The 17,539-nt window shown below is 34.6% G+C and overlaps 1 protein-coding gene across 6 annotated transcripts in view; it reads right to left on the bottom strand.

The window, feature by feature from the left end:
- The window catches only part of ADK (adenosine kinase), a 519,965-nt gene that overhangs the window by 457,746 nt on the left and 44,680 nt on the right, over positions 1 to 17,539 (bottom strand). For 5 of the 6 annotated variants that reach the window (XM_069461107.1, XM_069461112.1, XM_069461110.1 and 2 more), the window contains exon 3: positions 9,251 to 9,304. The exons of the other annotated variant lie outside the window; for it this stretch is intronic. In XM_069461107.1, coding sequence (XP_069317208.1) covers positions 9,251 to 9,304 — 54 coding nt within the window. The remainder of the gene's footprint in view (positions 1 to 9,250; positions 9,305 to 17,539) is intronic. 6 annotated transcript variants of the gene reach the window in all.

The raw sequence follows: 17,539 nt of genomic DNA, 5'->3' as shown, positions 1-17,539 counted from the left end.
TCCTGCCTCAGCCTCCCAAATAGCTAGGACTACAAGTGTGCAGCACCATGCCTGACTAATTTCTTAATTGTTTTGTAGAGATAGGGTCTTGCTATTGTGCAGTCTAGTCTCAAACTCCTGAGCTCAAGCAGTCCTCCTGCCTTGGCCTCCTGAAGTGAGAGGAATACTGGCCTAAGCCACCGCACCTGGCCAGCTTTTCCCTTTATTTTAACAAGGCAAAAAAAAAAAAAAAAAAAAAAATCCCTTTGTGTATTTTTTCCCACTCAACTCAACATTGAACAAACCCTAAAAACAGAAGGTTATTTTCAAATATGATACATAGAATCCAGCTAAACTTCAAACCTTTTTTATTTGTAGGTCTTCCATCAGGCTTTTTCTGCCTCCACTGGTCTTACCACACACAGACCCACAAACCTAGAAATCACAACTCTCTCTAGCCTTCCTAAACAAATAAGCATTAAAGTTGCAGGAATATTTAAGGAAGAAGGTTTTGTTTTATATATGCTATTAAAACTTAGTATATACAAAGGGAGATATTTTCAAAAGGTAACACTTATACTAAAAAAAAAAAAAAAAAGACCCACTGGAATTGATTAAAATAGGAAGTAAAGTTTTACAGGGAAATTTTATAATCTATTCTAGATATGTTTCAATTACTTTTCTAAATTACTGAAAAAGTCTAGTTGCAATCTTAATGAAGTTCTACAGAGGGAGCTAGCATCACAAAGAATAAAGTGATAATACACTGAACTTCAAAAGAAGACCCAGTCTGTTGGAAATAGCAGATTTCCATTCATCAACATGAGCTCAGTTTATCCTCTAAGATTTTACCTTAATGATTAGCCAACTCAAAATAAAACACAGTATTGCCTATAAACTGCAACATATTTCTAGTGAACCATTCCAAAACTTGTATGTCATAAATACATTTAAACAACTTTGTAGTTATCCTCATTATAAACAATATTATTCCTCAAAAAAATGCAAAAAATAATTTTTGTCAGTCACTGAACTTGGGCAAGATGGAAAGGTATCAAAAAGATCTCAAATTCAATCAGAGTTCTAGTCTTTTCTGCTATGAGACAAGTTGTGGAATCTCTTTAACCCTCAGTTTCCTCATCTGTAAAATGGAAAATGATTATAATATCTACTTCATAGGATTGCTGTGAGGATTAAATTAGATAATGAAATTAAAATAATGCCCTTCGTCCTTGCTCTTTAATGTTATTTAATTGTTCAATACTTTGCAAAAATAAATCAATAATTATAGTTAGTAAAAAAAAAAAAAATGTTTTCATGGATTAGATTGGCTACTAGATGCTAAAAGTTCCCTCAAGACCTTCAGATCTTTATCATTACCACACGGTCTGACTCAATCCTTAAGGAGAAATAGATAGTGTTGGCATAACTCATACATGAATACCTGCCATAACTTCATCCTCAAAGTATTCCTGTTTGTTGTAAACCAAGGAACAAAAGAATTCATGATGCCAGCAGTTTCCACTCTCTCAATCCCATGTTGCCCTTAATAAATATGCATCCCATATATATCACATAGTGAATATTGTCAAGTAAATTGTAGCAAAGATCAATGAACTACACTTGGACTAAAAAGCCTTGGATAAAGCTTCCAGGAAATACCTTACCCTTTCCCCTAAAAATTGAAGGGGTAGACAGACCATTATCTGTTTTTCCCCCCCTGAAGAGTTTTATGCTAGAAACTCAGAAAGTATAACCAGAAGGATTACTGAATAGATTAAAAGATAAGTCAATAAAGAAACCATTTGCTTAATGGACAATATGACAGCAAAACACTAATCTAAATCCAAAATGGTGTTTGAGAGACGGCTTACCTAAGAGTAGAAGCCAACTCCAGAGGATGTGTTTATAATCATCATACTCACAAAAACCTACACAACTAACCTTTATATAGTTCTTTGTACTTCAAAACTTTTTCACACATGTAATTTCATCTAATCTTCTTCATTAAACCTTATAAGATAAAATTATCACCATTTTACAAATGAAGACATTAAGTTCAGAAGACTAAGTGATTAACCCAAGTTAAAGTTTTAAACTGTGTCAACTAGAACTACATTTCCAGGAATTTCCTCCCTGTATGGTTTCAGGCTAAGATTTGCCCCAAGCGAAATTTGTGTAAGATTTGGGGGTGCAAGTGAAGCAGCAGCCATTTCATTCCAAAGGTAGTCATTGGTTAGAGGTAGTAAAGGACAGACACAAGGGTGCGGGCAAAATTTCAATTTGTCCTTACACATCCCCACCCCATCCCACATTTGCAACTACCAGGCCCAAACCTATCACCAGATACTTCACTGAAAACTCATAAAGGTGGAGCTGCAAAGAACCAACAACCCACCAGTCTCCTTTACAGTTTGACTCCAGCAGTTGGACATGCCTACCTGAAAGGTCCAAACTCATTAACCTCCATCAGGGCAGGTTAGGTGACTTTTCTCTGATCTCTTTTGAACCTTAATATCCCTAGTTTTTCCTATAATTGAATAAGGTTTAATTCCTATAATAAATTCCTTATTTCTTAATACTCATTGTGGCACTGAATCCTAATTGATATAGCAAGGTTACAAGCCTGTGGCAAAACTCATACAAACGGATAATTTTGTGAGTAAACTTGGCCTTATAGCAAGGTTATAGCCTGTGGCAAAATTCATACATAAACTAAGTTTCTTCTAATGCTAAGTCCAGGACACTACAAATTTCTTCAAAAGAAAGCAGAAGGTGGCAATTTAGGGTTAATCCTTTAGAAGTTTTTACATTTTATCACTAATGACACACTTTTTCATTTACCTATCATACATGAATGTAAGGCCAAATTTAAACACAAATTATCCCTTGTGTTGCCTTCCTTCATTACAGGGTTATTTTCTTTTAAAGAAAATATTTAAGCAAACCTTTCAGAAGTTTTATAATCCAGGTATAAAAATTTCATAGAAGAAATTATGAAACCCTAGAATTTCAAAGTGAGATCACAGTCAAAAGTTCACCAAAAGGAGTGAATTCTGGTCTTAACTGGTTGAGAAGCATTTGTAGAATATGCATAAGCCTGAAATGACCTCAATCAATGCTAATTTAGGATACTTACAGAAGTCACCTGATGGTATCAGGAAAAAGGAGCAAAGAAACCTAACACAAATTTAGTGCTTATTCCTGGAGGTGTAACCTCATAAGCACAAATGATGAATGTTATTATAAAGAGCTCTTTAGAGCTTAATTTATAAAGCAATATAGTAAATGGTTACCTTACAAAGATCATGACTATTTACAAAAAACAATATTAAAAAAACTTTTATGTAAGAGGCATGTAGCTTAGGATAAAAGTGCCAGTGAAAATATCATACATGAAATCAAACAACTAGGATGGAAAAAGACTAATGAGTTCTAGAAAAAAGGGCTCCAGTAAAGACAAAGACACTGATGATGAATATTCTGAATAAGATTGTTCAAAGAAATGAGATGTAAAAAAGAAAAAGTTTAAAATTATTTTACATAATGTGGTCATAAAATGTATAATCTAATTAAATTATAAGTATAAATTTGACTTATTTCATAAGCTTTTTGTATCAAAAGTTGGCCAAAAAGCTTTGAATTATATCCTCTCCTTGGAAGAATGTGAACTGCCTTGTATTTGAAAGTCAGTCATAGATAGTAGATTGATTCTCCTCAACTCAATCAATATTGGCTATAGGTCTAAAGTGGATTCTAAAACCACAACACAATACTGTGAAATTAATCAGCTACTGAGTTCATTATAATCAGTTACTGAGTCCTCCAATAAATATTAATGCCTTTTAAAAATTACTATATACTTAAAGAGCTGCTTGGTACGACAAGAAAAAGCACTTAAATGGGAATCCAGAGACTTGGATTCCCATTGTCATTAAATAGCAGTATAACCTATAGCAAGTAACTGTATCAATGTGAATCTCACCCTAGTAATGATAAAATATGGATAGTGGTTCAAGGGTTAATTCCTAGAATCAAAGTAAAATAATTTAAAAGATATGAAAAAAAGCAGCCCTGTGAACAGGATCATAAAAATGTCCGTATTTTTAAAACTGTACTTTATGAACACTGAAAAAATATTAAGTATTTAACCTTTTTGTTGGTCCTAATTTCTTTATTTCAATTTTGACTTTTTTTTTTGCCAGGGTTTTTTTTTTCCTCTCTTTTGCTTTAAGCAAATACATTTTGCCATAAACAAAATCTATTCATTAGTTTTACAGGCATTCAGTTCTTAAATCATTCTTCCTAAAACAATCTTGATGTATTCAAAGAACTGCTAAGTCACAACACTAATAATAATGAATTTAAGAGCATACCAGATGTTACTGATTGTCTCTAACTGCTCTGGAATGTACTCTGAAGCATGCCACTTAAATACTTATATATCCCCTGCTGGTTTAGAAATTGAACACAGTGCTCTGAGAAATTATAATATTTTTACAGCACATCAAAGATCAAGGTCTAAGAGCTTCTTTTCCAATACTCTTGCTTTATGCCTCTTGCATAATTTATCTTCTCCCATTTCATCATAATCCTAAATTGACAAAAACTTAAATACTACCATCTGATTTTTATAAGACAAAATTTAAAAAGTAAGCAATAATTCTGACAAAATAATTTTGACATTAAAATGTCATCACAGAATTCATTCAATATCAGAAGGGAAAATATACTTCATATTTACAACAGTATACACTGCTTATGTAAGTTCACACTTGGTAGCTATCTTGAAAAATCAAGTAAATAAATGTGAATCTCTTTTAAAGAGGTTTTCCCCCACCTTACATAGTACAGCAAAACTAAAAAAATCCTCAGATATGTTGTTGCTGTGTCTTCAGTGAAGAAAAAAAAAAATCCTCAGATAACAAGTTCCCTCCATCTATGTTAAGTGGTATGGTTTCATCTGAATTGAGATTGGCTTTTAGAATTTGCCCCTAACTTAAACCAATATTTAACTTTCCTTACCTGAATCCTTATAATCAGATCTCAATATTCTATTCAAGGTAATATAGAATTTTTATTATTCATGGAAACACAATGGTTCCATCTTCTATAATAGCAGATGTGTCCAACAAGAACACCCGCTACTGGAGAGTAAGTCTTCAGTTATAAATGAAGTCAGTATCTTTTATTTTTTTCTTAAATCACTTTATTGAGGTACAACTGATATATACAAAGCTATAGTATCTTTTCTTTAAATAATGCCTAGTAGTGAAAAATGTGAAAAAAATATATATTGAATAAAATAATGATGTTTCTCCAATTTATTTTAAATTACTCCATTTACAAAACTAAAACTCTGATTGAAAAAATCTATAGAAAAATGATAAAACCAGTTCATTACTGGATCATGCATATAGCAAAGTATAAATCCCATTTTAGAATAATCACATCACAACTTCAATTGCTCAGCTTTTCCTACTTAAAATCATCCCCTAGAGTCTGCAGTGTGTAGAATAATGAAAAACAGAAACCTGAGAAAAACCATTTTTCTCAGAAAAACAAGTGTTACTGCTGACCAACTTTTCCCTGTTTTGCTGCATGTCAGTCTTCCTCATACAAAAAAGTAACAAGTGTATTTGTGAAGCATGAATAAGTATAATTGCAATCTGAATCATCAGATTTCGGGAACAAGGAATGTTTTTAATGAAAACATAGTTAATATTTACCATATACAACAATATAAGGTTAGTTCGATCTATGATTATACTTTTTTATTTGTACTCTTATAGAATTAGGATACTTATCCTCAAAAAGCCAATGTGATAGTGCCAACACATTTTATACAACATCAGGATAAATCAAGACTATCTTAAATAGATTAGAATTAAGAAGCAGTAGTATGTTTTATTAGAATAAAGCATGAAACTATTGATTGGATAATTAAATTTTGTTTTACATCCATATCTCTTCTGATATTTTTAAAAGCTTGGTCTTGAGCACAAAGAGATTTTTTTTTTTAAATGAAGCAGGTGAGTGGTTATACATTCCTTAGAGGATTATGATTTCCATGGCCACTGTCCTGCTAAGAGATTTTGGCTATCTGAATTGCAAAGAAACAAATGAGATTATTTACAAACAGCTTTCATGAAGAGCTGCTGTTGAATTTTTTTAAATTAATATTCTGCTCTTATGGTGACATGTACAACTGAAAGTTTTTTTAGTGTGTAGGTCAAAACTATAAGGCAGAGAGCCAGTAGCAAAAAAAATTATCATCTAATGTCAAATCAGCCAAGTGACAATGCTAGCAAATAAGACAACAAATAAATACCAGAATGTTAATCAGGAAAAAAAAAAAGGAATTAACTAAGTGACACATGCAATGACACTGATGAATCTCAAAATATACTAAGTAAAAAAAGTCTTATACAAAATAGTACATATCATTCCACTTATAAGAAATTCTAGAACAGATGAAAATTTTAAAAAACTTCAAAAATAAAGAATTCTAGTTGATGGCATTCACGTTGAAATATTTAGGGGGAAGCATACTGATGTCTGCAATTTACTTTCAAATGCATCCAAAAAACGGATGAACTAATGGATAAATAGGACAATGAATAGACAGGTGATAAAGCACAGTAATATGTTAATGATAAAATCTAGGTGGTGAATATGTATCTTGTTATGTTTAAAAGTTTTCACATAAAACATAAGAAAAAAAAATCAGTTGGCAAAGCTCTACCTATGAGCATAAACCACATCTTAGACAGTTAAAAAAAACTTGCAAATGAATTAACACATTAAAACAGGTTACATAAGAAATAATATAGACATATTCTTTAAAAGCAGATTTCTGGTATTTTTAATAAGGACCAAAGGAATCTCTAAGCTGACTACTTAATGCCCAAACCAAAAAAAGCTGTTTCCAGACACATAAATAACAAATAGCCAATCAATGGTACAGTGACAATCACCTACTCTCATTGACTCTACTTGGCAATAAAGAAACTGCACAGGCCGGGCACGGTGGCTCACACCTGTAATCCTAGCACTGCGGGAGGCCGAGGCGGGAGGATCCCGTGAGCTCAGGAGTTCAAGACCAGCCTGAGCAAGAAAGAGACTCCCTTCTCTACTAAAAATAGAAAAATTAGTCAGGTGTTGCGGCATACACCCGTAGTCTCAGTTACTTGGGAGGCTGAAGCAGAAGGATCCCTGGGCCCAAGAGTTTGAGGTTACAGTGAGCTACAACGATACTACTGCACTCTACCCAGGGAACAGAGTGCGACTCTGTCTCAAAAAAAAAAAAAAAAAAAAAGAAAAAGAAAAAAGAAACTGCAAAAAATTTTTTGACAATATATATATATTTGAGGCTGGGCACAGTGGCTCATGCCTGTAATCCCAGCACTTTGGGAGACTGAGGCAGGAAGATTGCTTGAGTCCAGGAGTTAGAGGTTAGCATGAGCTATGATCATGCCCCTCCAGCCTAGGCAACAGAGTGAGACCTTGTTTCAGAAAAAAATACACACACACACACACACACACACACACACACATTTGAGAACCTACTATGGAGATTATAATCAAATAAGCAAATAAGGATAGAACAAATATACAACTATTGATGACCGGCTATTAGTATAACATTGAAATATAGAAATTGTAACAATTATTAAAGAAATCCTTTCCCTGCACATTGGTCCTACCATTTTATAATTAATATTTATTATAATATCTCTTTAATAGGAGAGAAGAAAGAAAATAATTTACAGAAGATTCAGAACAGTTTTTAAAAAGCAGTTTAAAGGTACTTAGAAAAAATACTTAATCTCAAGAAGAAAATAATAGTCTTGAAGTACTCTATAAAAAAAAAGTTATTCTCCATATAGATGAGTACAAATGAAGATTAAACTAAACCAAGAGGGATCTTAGTTAGATATTAAAATAGAATGTTCTGAACATTAGAGTGTATCAAACATTAGGGAAACTCCTAAGGAAGTTTGTAAAATTCACCAATATATTTATGAATAGGATAGACCCTTAAAAATTATCAAGAATAAGTTTGGTCCAATCTGAAGATGTAGTTTGCTCCAAATGCCTCAAATTCTTAATTCTACAGTATAATCTGACATTAGGTGTTCACATAATAATTATTACCACAATTTTTCTTACTGTACAATAGGAAAAAAGTATACTAGCTAGAAAATGGAAGCACATAATTTTTTTTTTTTTTTTTTTTAGCTTCCCTCTTTGGATCACCCTAGGATACTCAAAAGGTTGAGAAATTTAAAAATTCCCAAGCCTATCACTTTTAACTAAAATCCTCACAGTTCCTATGAGGAGCCATATTTTAAATACTACCTTAGGGCAGAAAAATAGCAATGGAGATAACCCAAAATCAGATATACAGTTATTTTTTTAAAGTAAAAGATACAATCCTAAGAGAAGTACATTAAAATTTTTAAAGGTAATGAAATTTTATTCACATTTCAAAGGTTATATCTTAAGTGTTTTATCCTATATTAAATAATAGCTAGATATTTACTTTTTCTTTTTTTATACTTATTTCTTGGCTTATCTTCAGCAGACATTTACTTTTTCATAAAGCAACAAAAGAAACAAAATTATATTTCTCCATCGTTAGCATGGGAGTTGGGAAGCCATCTGAGTAAGATCCAAAAATTAACAATGACAATCTAATATTTTATCTTGGTAAAGAAAATGAAATGACATATTTCCCAGTATGCCCTTAGTCTAGATGAGGGAATACAATGCTACATATTTTAATGTACACATAGGAGCAATTACGTTCTGTGTAAACCTTATTTAAATTACAGCTTTATAATTTAAAAAATCAGATTGTTGGCCAGGCGTGGTGGCTCACGCCTGTAATCCTAGCACTCTGGGAGGTCGAGGTGGGTGGATCGCTCGAGGTCAGGAGTTTGAGACCAGCCTGAGCAAGAGCGAGACTCCATCTCTACTAAAAATAGAAAGAAATTATCTGGCCAACTAAAAATATATATAGAAAAAATTAGCCGGGCATGGTGGCGCATGCCTGTAGTCCCCGCTACTCGAGAGGCTGAGGCAGAAGGATCACTTAAGCCCAGGAGTCTGGGGTTGCTGTGAGCTAGGCTGACGCCACGGCACTCACTCTAGCCTCGGCAACAGAGCGAAACTCTGTCTCAAAAAAAAAAAAAAAAAAAAATCAGATTGCTTACATATATCTACTTCATAAAGTAAACTACATACAATATGGGTTTAATGCACTTACAGTTCCTTGTGCTTATCTTCAGCCAAGATTTGGTCATTTGGTTTCAGAGAATATCTGTAACACAGAAACAAAAATACACTGGTCATACAAACATAGTATAAACATATAGTCAGTTGACCCCTAGCAAACAAGTTGCTACTGCATTATTATAGGTCTCTAGCTTAACTGATAAAACACCAAGAATGCTCAAACAGATGTTTCCTTGCTATTCTGTTAGTTACTTCCATGAACACCACCCCAGGGACCAAAGGGAGATCAACTTGACTATGAATCATCTATAATGTCACACTCATCCAACAGTTCAAAATTCAAGAAACTACCACAACATTAAGTATTTAAAAGTTCACAAAACAATATTCATTCATTAAATACACAGCAAGCATCTACTATGTACCCGGCTTTGTATTAAGTAGTGTGACACAGGAGAAAATGTAAGTTTTGGAGTTTCTGACTGACCATTTACTAGCCTGATGACCATAGGCAAGTACTTCATTTCTTCACGTCTGTTTCTCTGTCTCTATAAAATAGAAATTGCTATAACTATTAGATCAGGGATCTTTCACAGTACCATATATTTGTACTGCTGAAGGTAAACAAACTTTCTGAAGGGTACACAGAAAAAGATAAACAGCAATGGACAAAAATACCCAGGTCTTCAATTTTTCATTCCCACTCAACCCTTTCTTAAACCAAATCTACCTGACAATGGATCAGAGGTCCAGGTGGAAAGGTCATGTTGATTTTCTTTTCCTGCCTCCTCTTTCACAAGTGTCTTTACCCACTACTATGGTTTGAAAATTTGTCTCCTCCAAAACTCATGCTGAAATTTAATCCCCAATGTGGCAGTATTGAGAGGTGGGGCCTTTAAGAGGTGATTGGATCATGAGGACTCCAACTCTCATGAATGGATTAATCCATTCATGGATTAATGGGTTATGTGAGGGGAACTGGTAGCTTTATAAGAAGAGGAAGAGAGACCTGAGCTAGCATATCAGCACGCTCAGCTCCCTTACCACGTGATACCCTGTGCTTCAGGACTCTAGTGAATCCCTATCATCAAGAAGACTCTCACCAGATGCGGCCACTAGACCTTGGACTTCTCCGCCTCTGTAACTATAAGAAATAAATTCCTTTTCTTATAAATTACCCAGCTTCAGGCATTCTGTTATAAGCAACATAAAATGGACTAAGACATTCACTTTATAAAAAGAATGACACAGCTCTCATGCATTCTGAATAGAACTGTACAGTATTTTATTGCCTGGGGTGTAAAAACCTCTAAAGTGCTAAATAAGGAATGATTCATAATATCTTATCTGCAAAGTCTTCTTTAACTAAAGTAGCACAAACTACAGGGCCTCCTGTTTTATATTATCTCTGTAAAGACTAAAGCTGGAAATTAGAAATAGGGAAGTGCCATAGTATGTTCTATTAATACTTTCAGATATATTATAGAGTGGGGCAGAAGTTGATTAAAATCATTTGAAAAGTTTCTCTCTCCCACCCTTTATCAGCTAAGAATGCATTACTTTTCAAGAGTCCTGTGAAGCAAAGCTAAGAGAGTTTCCAATAAAAGACAAGAAAGATAGTGTCAACTTACTTCTTTCAGGCAACAAATCAAAGCTCCTTGCCCTTCCACCTGTCTACTGAGGAATAAATATCAGAAGATGGCTGTCACAGGAAAACATATCAATCCATTTACTTGAAAGGAAACATGAAGTTAGACTTTTTCTATTATGAAAAGTATTCTAACTAGTCTATTATGAAAGTAAATCTAATTGGTTTGACAATGAAGAATAGTTTTGCCAAAAAGGTTATAAGACAGACAATGGCCTTAAACTGAATAAATAGTTTGGACTAAAATATGTTGACTAAAACATGAGAAGGCACTTGATAAAAACACTTTACCAAGAAAAATCCCTTTGACATAGGTTTATTGAAATTAACAATATTTAACTTTTCCTAGCACTTCCTGAAATATTCAGGTAAACATGATACCAAGTGAAAGGCTAATAGATATAATTAAAAGCTACTTAAGAAGCCTTAATAAAGCTTTTCTTGGTATACTTTCCAGATTGCATGTCTTTAACAACTCTAATAACTGAAAGCCAAGTGGTTTCTGTTTTGTTTTTGTTTTTTTTTTGAGACAGAGTCTCACTCTGTTGCCCAGGCTAGAGTGAGTGCCGTGGCGTTAGCCTAGCTCACAGCAACCTCAAACTCCTGAGCTCAAGCGATCCTCCTGTCTCAGCCTCCCGAGTAGCTGGGACCACAGGCATGCACCACCATGCCCGGCTAATTGTTTCTATATATATATTTTTAGCTGTCCATATAATTTCTTTCTATTTTTAGTAGAGATGGGGTCTCGCTCTTGCTCAGGCTGGTCTCGAACTCCTGAGCTCAAACGATCCGCCCACCTCGGCCTCCCAGAGTGCTAGGATTACAGGCGTGAGCCACCGCGCCCAGCCCCAAGTGGTTTCTAATTCTTTGCTTCTAAAAAAAAACTAAAGAAGAACCTAATCATCACCTGATAAATAAAATAATTTCTGATAAGAGTCCAAATAATTGAGTGACATTGCTAAAAACTCAGTCCATTACAATCCAATTAATTATGTGAATAGATTTCTCAGCATTTAAATCTCCAAAAGAAGAAAAGAAATAGGCCAGCAGCTCATCCTATAATCCTAGCATGCTGGGAGGCCGATTGGGAGGAGTGCTTGAGCTCAGGAGTTCAAGACCAGCCTCAGCAAGAGCAGGACCAAGTCTCTACTAAAAAAAGAAAAATTAGCCGAGCATGGTGGCAAACACCTATAGTCCCAGCTACTTGGGAGGCTAAGGCAAGAGGACCACTTGAACCCAGGAATTTGGGGTTGCAGGGAGCTATGATGATGCCACTACAGTCTACCCAGGGTGACAGAATGAGACGATCAAAAAAAAAAAAAAAAAGAAGAAAAATAAAGTGACACTGAACATTGTCTTATTGCAGCAATGAGTATTATTTATCCATAAAAGATTGAACTAATTAAAAAAATTAAAGAATAGCTTTACTCATCTGATTAAAAGATGTATACCCAGTAACTTTTTACTTTATTTTGTTTAATTATGTAACAAAATTTTAATATATTTACATTATTTTTACTATATGCTAATTATAATTTAATAATGAGATATTTTAAAATTCAATTTATATTTTTGTTGCAGAGACATGATAGGGTAATCAGTACGCATGAAAGACTTTAATGCATAAAATTATACTACCTTCATAATGTATGCATACTATATTACATGTATAAGATAATTCATGCATAAAAATACATTATATAAGGATAGAATCTGGTGTGAAAAAGTATAATGGAAATATGAATTCAAGAGAGAAAGAACTATAAGATTTTTAAATGTTAAAAAAGAAGCCATTTGTGTATTTTTGTAAAAGAATGACAGAGGGTATCAAATCATGGTATTTAAAATTCACTGAAAAGAGTGATTTATCAGCTTTATTTAAAGTTATTTTAAAAATCATAAATATTTACATGTTAGGAAGTACTTGTTTGTCAAAACATGTTTTTTGGAATATGAAAGTTTAAAAGTTTGAAATCACTAGATTTGATGACATCTATGTCTTAGCAAACTGCTTGGTGCATACACAATAGGCACTCAACCAATGTCCTTCTCTAGTTGGCCAGTGAGAGAGAAATAACAAACATATTCCTTGCCTTTAAAGACCTCACAATTCAGTAAGAAAGTCAATGAAAGTAACTGCTCATAGTGTGACAAGTGTTACAATAAAGTTAAGTACAATGAATAATGGCGGCACAAAAGAGGGAGTAATAAGTCTCCTCCCTAACAGAGTCAAAAAAAAAGGGGGGGGGGGCAGCAAGAGTAAGACTGTGTCTCCATAAAAGTTAGAAAAACTAGCTGGGCATGATGGCACCTCTAGTCCCAGCTACTTGGGAGGCTGAGGCAAGAGGATCACTTAAGCCCAGAAGTCTGAGGTTGCAGTGAGCTATGACAATGCCACTGCACTCTAGCCCAGGCAACAGAGCAAGACCCTGCTTCAAAACAAACAAAAAGGGACAGCTTTCATCTGTTCCCTAACATTCTCTTCCTTCCCCATCTCATCTCTCTTTGCCCTTTCCCATAAACAACCTCCCTTTTTAAAGTCTCAGGATAAGAATTTGAAGGGAATAGGGAAGGAGGCCAGAAAAAAAAGGTCCACGGTAGACAAGAAGCAGGCAGGCAAGAATAGTCTGATTTTGATTAAATTGCCAAAGGTGAAAGTTCACTCTCATAATTTACATAGTATATCTCCAGGTCCTCAACAATGAATTTACAAGATACATTTTGAACTGTTCTCCAGGCAAATTAGTTCTATAATCTCAAACAAGCTTTAAAGTAGGTACTCTTCTCATAGCATTCCTTTTTCTAATCTTATTGCCTCCTGCCCCAAACCAGGTAACTTTCTAACAGATCTCATTAACCTTTATTCTTCCTTATCTTTGCTGTTTTTTAATTTTATCTCCCATTGCTGTTCTTGCACTCTTCCACACTGGTTCCTAGGAACCTGTCCTGTACATATAATACCTAGAGTTAGCCAAACGGCAAGGTTTGAGGACATAGTACTCAATACTGCCCTCACTCAGATACCCAGCTACAAGTTTGAAGGGTTCCTAAAACCACCCTCAGATTCAATAATTCACGAGGACTCACAGAACTCACTGAAAGCTATTATACACAAAGTTTCAATTTAAAAGGAGAGGATACAGGTCAAGATAAGCCAAAGGAAGAAATGTACAGGGCATGACTGGGGGGTTCCAAATTTGAATTCCATTGTTCCCTCCCAGCGGAGTCAAGGCGGGCTTGTTACCCTCTCAGCGTTGATATGTCACAATGTGCAACATTGCTGATAAGCAGCAATGTGGTGGGAAGTGTTGCCAACAACCAAGGAAGCTCTCTTGAGCTTCAATGTAGAGTTTTTATTGGGGCTTTATTATATAGGCAATAAATTGATTGATTTATTGTCCATGTGGTTGAACTGTCCTCAAGTGGACACATAAAAGAAGACCCAAGCCCCCACTCTAAACAAAAAGACACTTCTTTCAGGTAGGATATAAATTACCTCCCAGCAAGCAAAGGACAGACCTCTCTTTGGGTAAAGCCAAATTCTTTACTACACGTATGCCTATGTGCATGTTTATTTATTTACCTATGTCTACAAATATTCTGATGTGTATGTATGTGTATTTCTTTATTTATAAACTTCTGTCTAGATCTGTACTTTTCATAGAAATCTCCCTTATAAATATCCACTTTATCCAATTCTAATTAGGTCAATAACTATTTAAAATGCCACTAAAATAACCTATAGTTATTAATCAACTTTCTGCCTAAAAGAATATATTAATTTTAAAAACTAGAACACTGATTTAGTTTACAAATTAGAAAAAGGGCAGTCTTAGAGGTAATTTGCTCCTCCAGGTACTGAAATACATTTCCAAAGTTCATAAACTATAATCAAACTCCATATTTATGGACAGCAACTTGTAAAGGAAAAAAAAGTTTATAAAATACCTTTAAAAAGTACATGAAAAATAATACACACCTATAATTGTCAAAATTATGTTATAAACTAAAATGACTGCCTCAAATTCATTTTGAAAGTAGGTAAAGTATAAACTATAAATATAAATGTAAGGTACATATGCCATCAGGACCATAGACCTTGCTAATGACATGGAGCTATTTCCCACTGAAACATATATAGTTAAGTTTGTTTCAATGTGGGCTTATAATTTTCTGTAGTTCTCATTTTCATTTAACATATCCTGTTCTGCCAACCTAACTGCTGTTGGCAAGACAGAAGATACAATTGGCTTGTATCCATGGGTTCCATATCTGTGAATTCAACCAGCCATACATTGAAAATATCTGGGGGGGAGGGGAGAAGGATGGTGGTATCTGTACTGACTAGGTACAGGCTTTTTTTTCTTGTCATTATTCCATAAACAATACAGTATAACAACATAGCATTTACATTGTATTAGGTATTACAAGTAATCTAGAGATGATTTAAAGTATATGCGAGGACATACACAGGTTACATGCAAATACTACACCATTTTATATAATATAAGGGACTTGAGCATCAGTGGATTTTGGTATCCAAGGAGGTTCCTGGAACCAAGCCCCCATGGATACTGAAGGACAGCTGTACAGCCTTTCAGTCTATCATATTTAACTCATTCTCTGAATACTCAATGTTTAAATTAATAAACTTCAAAGGGAAAAGTCAACTTAGTAGAAAGCTGTAACTCAACTTCCCACCATGTTTTTCCCAGAATGATGCAAAGCAGAGGCTATTTTCTGGTTGGGTTTTTATTTCCTAATGGCATAATTAGATAGATGTCCTGCTTTTACAGCCATTTCTTAGATTCAACCATGAATATAGTCCCTAAAAACTAGAGATGGCAAAATGGTACAGTGGTAGTTCTCAACTTTTTTCCTTCCCTAAACTTACCAGAGGAAAATGATACACACACCAAAGAGCAGAAGATGGGAAAATGAGAGAGAGCTCAGGGAACGGCCCTCTTTATCCTGCCTCTAGCCTCCTCAAAGAGAACCTCTGAGAAAGTGGAAAACACTAGATTAAAAGTCAAAAGACTTGCATTATTCTCCTCATTCTGCCATTAATTAGTTCTCTGAACTGGGCAAGGCACATAATTTCTCTAAAGAGAATAAAATTGCCTATGTCACAGAGTTGCTCTACAGATCAAATAACACATACAAAAAGTACCCAGCACGTTGTTTCATACGTACTAAATACTCATCCCTGTCCCCCTTCTCGGAACCTTCCACCTCCGTAAAATGAATAATCCAATTAGTTCAAAAAGGAAGGAAAGGGCAGTTTAAAGTGTTCATAACTTTTATAAGAGACTGAAACAAACATTTTTTTATTCAAATGTGCTCTTTCCCTGAAGATTAGCATGGCATAGAAATTAGTGCCTTGAAAGGTCCTTGTGGAAACTGTCATCTCCGGAAATAGGCCAGTAATGAGAGAGGTGCCGTGCCCAACGCTACCCAGCTAGCCAATGCCACGCTAAGTAAGACCTGGTACATAACAGGATGACAATAAAATATTCTGTAAATAATTGAAACTAAAATTGCCTTCTAAGAATTAAACAAAAAAAATCTAGAAATCTACAAATACTACCACATAGGCCAAAGAATCCCAACAGTGTTATGCAAAGTTTTACAGAATTGGCAAAACCAATCAAGTAGACAGTGTGAATGTGGTGAGATTTTACACAACTTAACATGTTTGATTGGCTCTTCCAATCAAAAAATAAAAGTTGATTAAAATATATTAAAACGGAAGAAAATGGGGCCAAGTGTTAATCACCACAACGTTTCAGACTAAAGCTAGACTAAAATTTAAGAAGCTTATAAAGAAACAGATTAAGAATAAATCACAGGGTTAGAATGAAAATAATAGCAAAAAGTTACAAGGTTATGAAAATATTTTAAATTCTCATTAGCAAAATACACGAGAATTAAAACTCAATTAGAGAAAGCTGAAGGAAAAAGAATTAAACTAGATTTAAACCTAAATACATAAAACAGAACTACACTTTTTATATTCTTAAATTTTTCTTTACTTATATATTTTTTTAAGACAGAGTCTCTTACCATGTATATTTTAGTTAAACAAAAAAGACTGAAAAAAAAAAAGAAAAAAAAAAAAGACAGAGTCTCTCACTCTGTCACACAGGCTACAGTGCTGTGGCATCAGCCCAGCTCACAGTAACCTCAAACTCCTAGGCTCAAGCAATTCCCCTGCCTCAGCCTCCCTGGTAGGTAGGACTACAGACGTGCATCACCATGCCTGACTAATTTTTTCTATTTTTAGTAGAGATGGTGTCTCACTCTTGCTCAGGCTGGTCTCCAACTCCTGACCCCAAGCAATGCTCCTGCCTCGGCCTCCCAGAGTGCTAGGATTACAGGCATGAGCCACTGCACCCAGCCTTTATTTATGTTTTTTATTTTTTTAAAAAGCATTGTTAATTATTCAAAATGACTACCCACATATTTTCATTAAAGGAAAAATTTTTCCCCCTAGACTCAAGCAATGCTCTTGCCTCAGCCTCCTGAGTAGCTAGGACTTGAGGTGTGTGCTACTGCATCTGGCTATAGGAAATTTTTTTTTTTTTTTTTTTTTTTTTTTGTTGAGACAGAGTCTCACTTTGTTGCCCAGGCTAGAGTGAGTGCCGTGGCGTCAGCTTAGCTCACAGCAACCTC

This window comes from Eulemur rufifrons, chromosome 28 (genome assembly GCF_041146395.1).
Source record: "Eulemur rufifrons isolate Redbay chromosome 28, OSU_ERuf_1, whole genome shotgun sequence".
Taxonomy (NCBI): Eukaryota; Metazoa; Chordata; class Mammalia; order Primates; family Lemuridae; genus Eulemur; species Eulemur rufifrons.
This window is presented reverse-complemented; position numbering and strand designations above follow the sequence as displayed.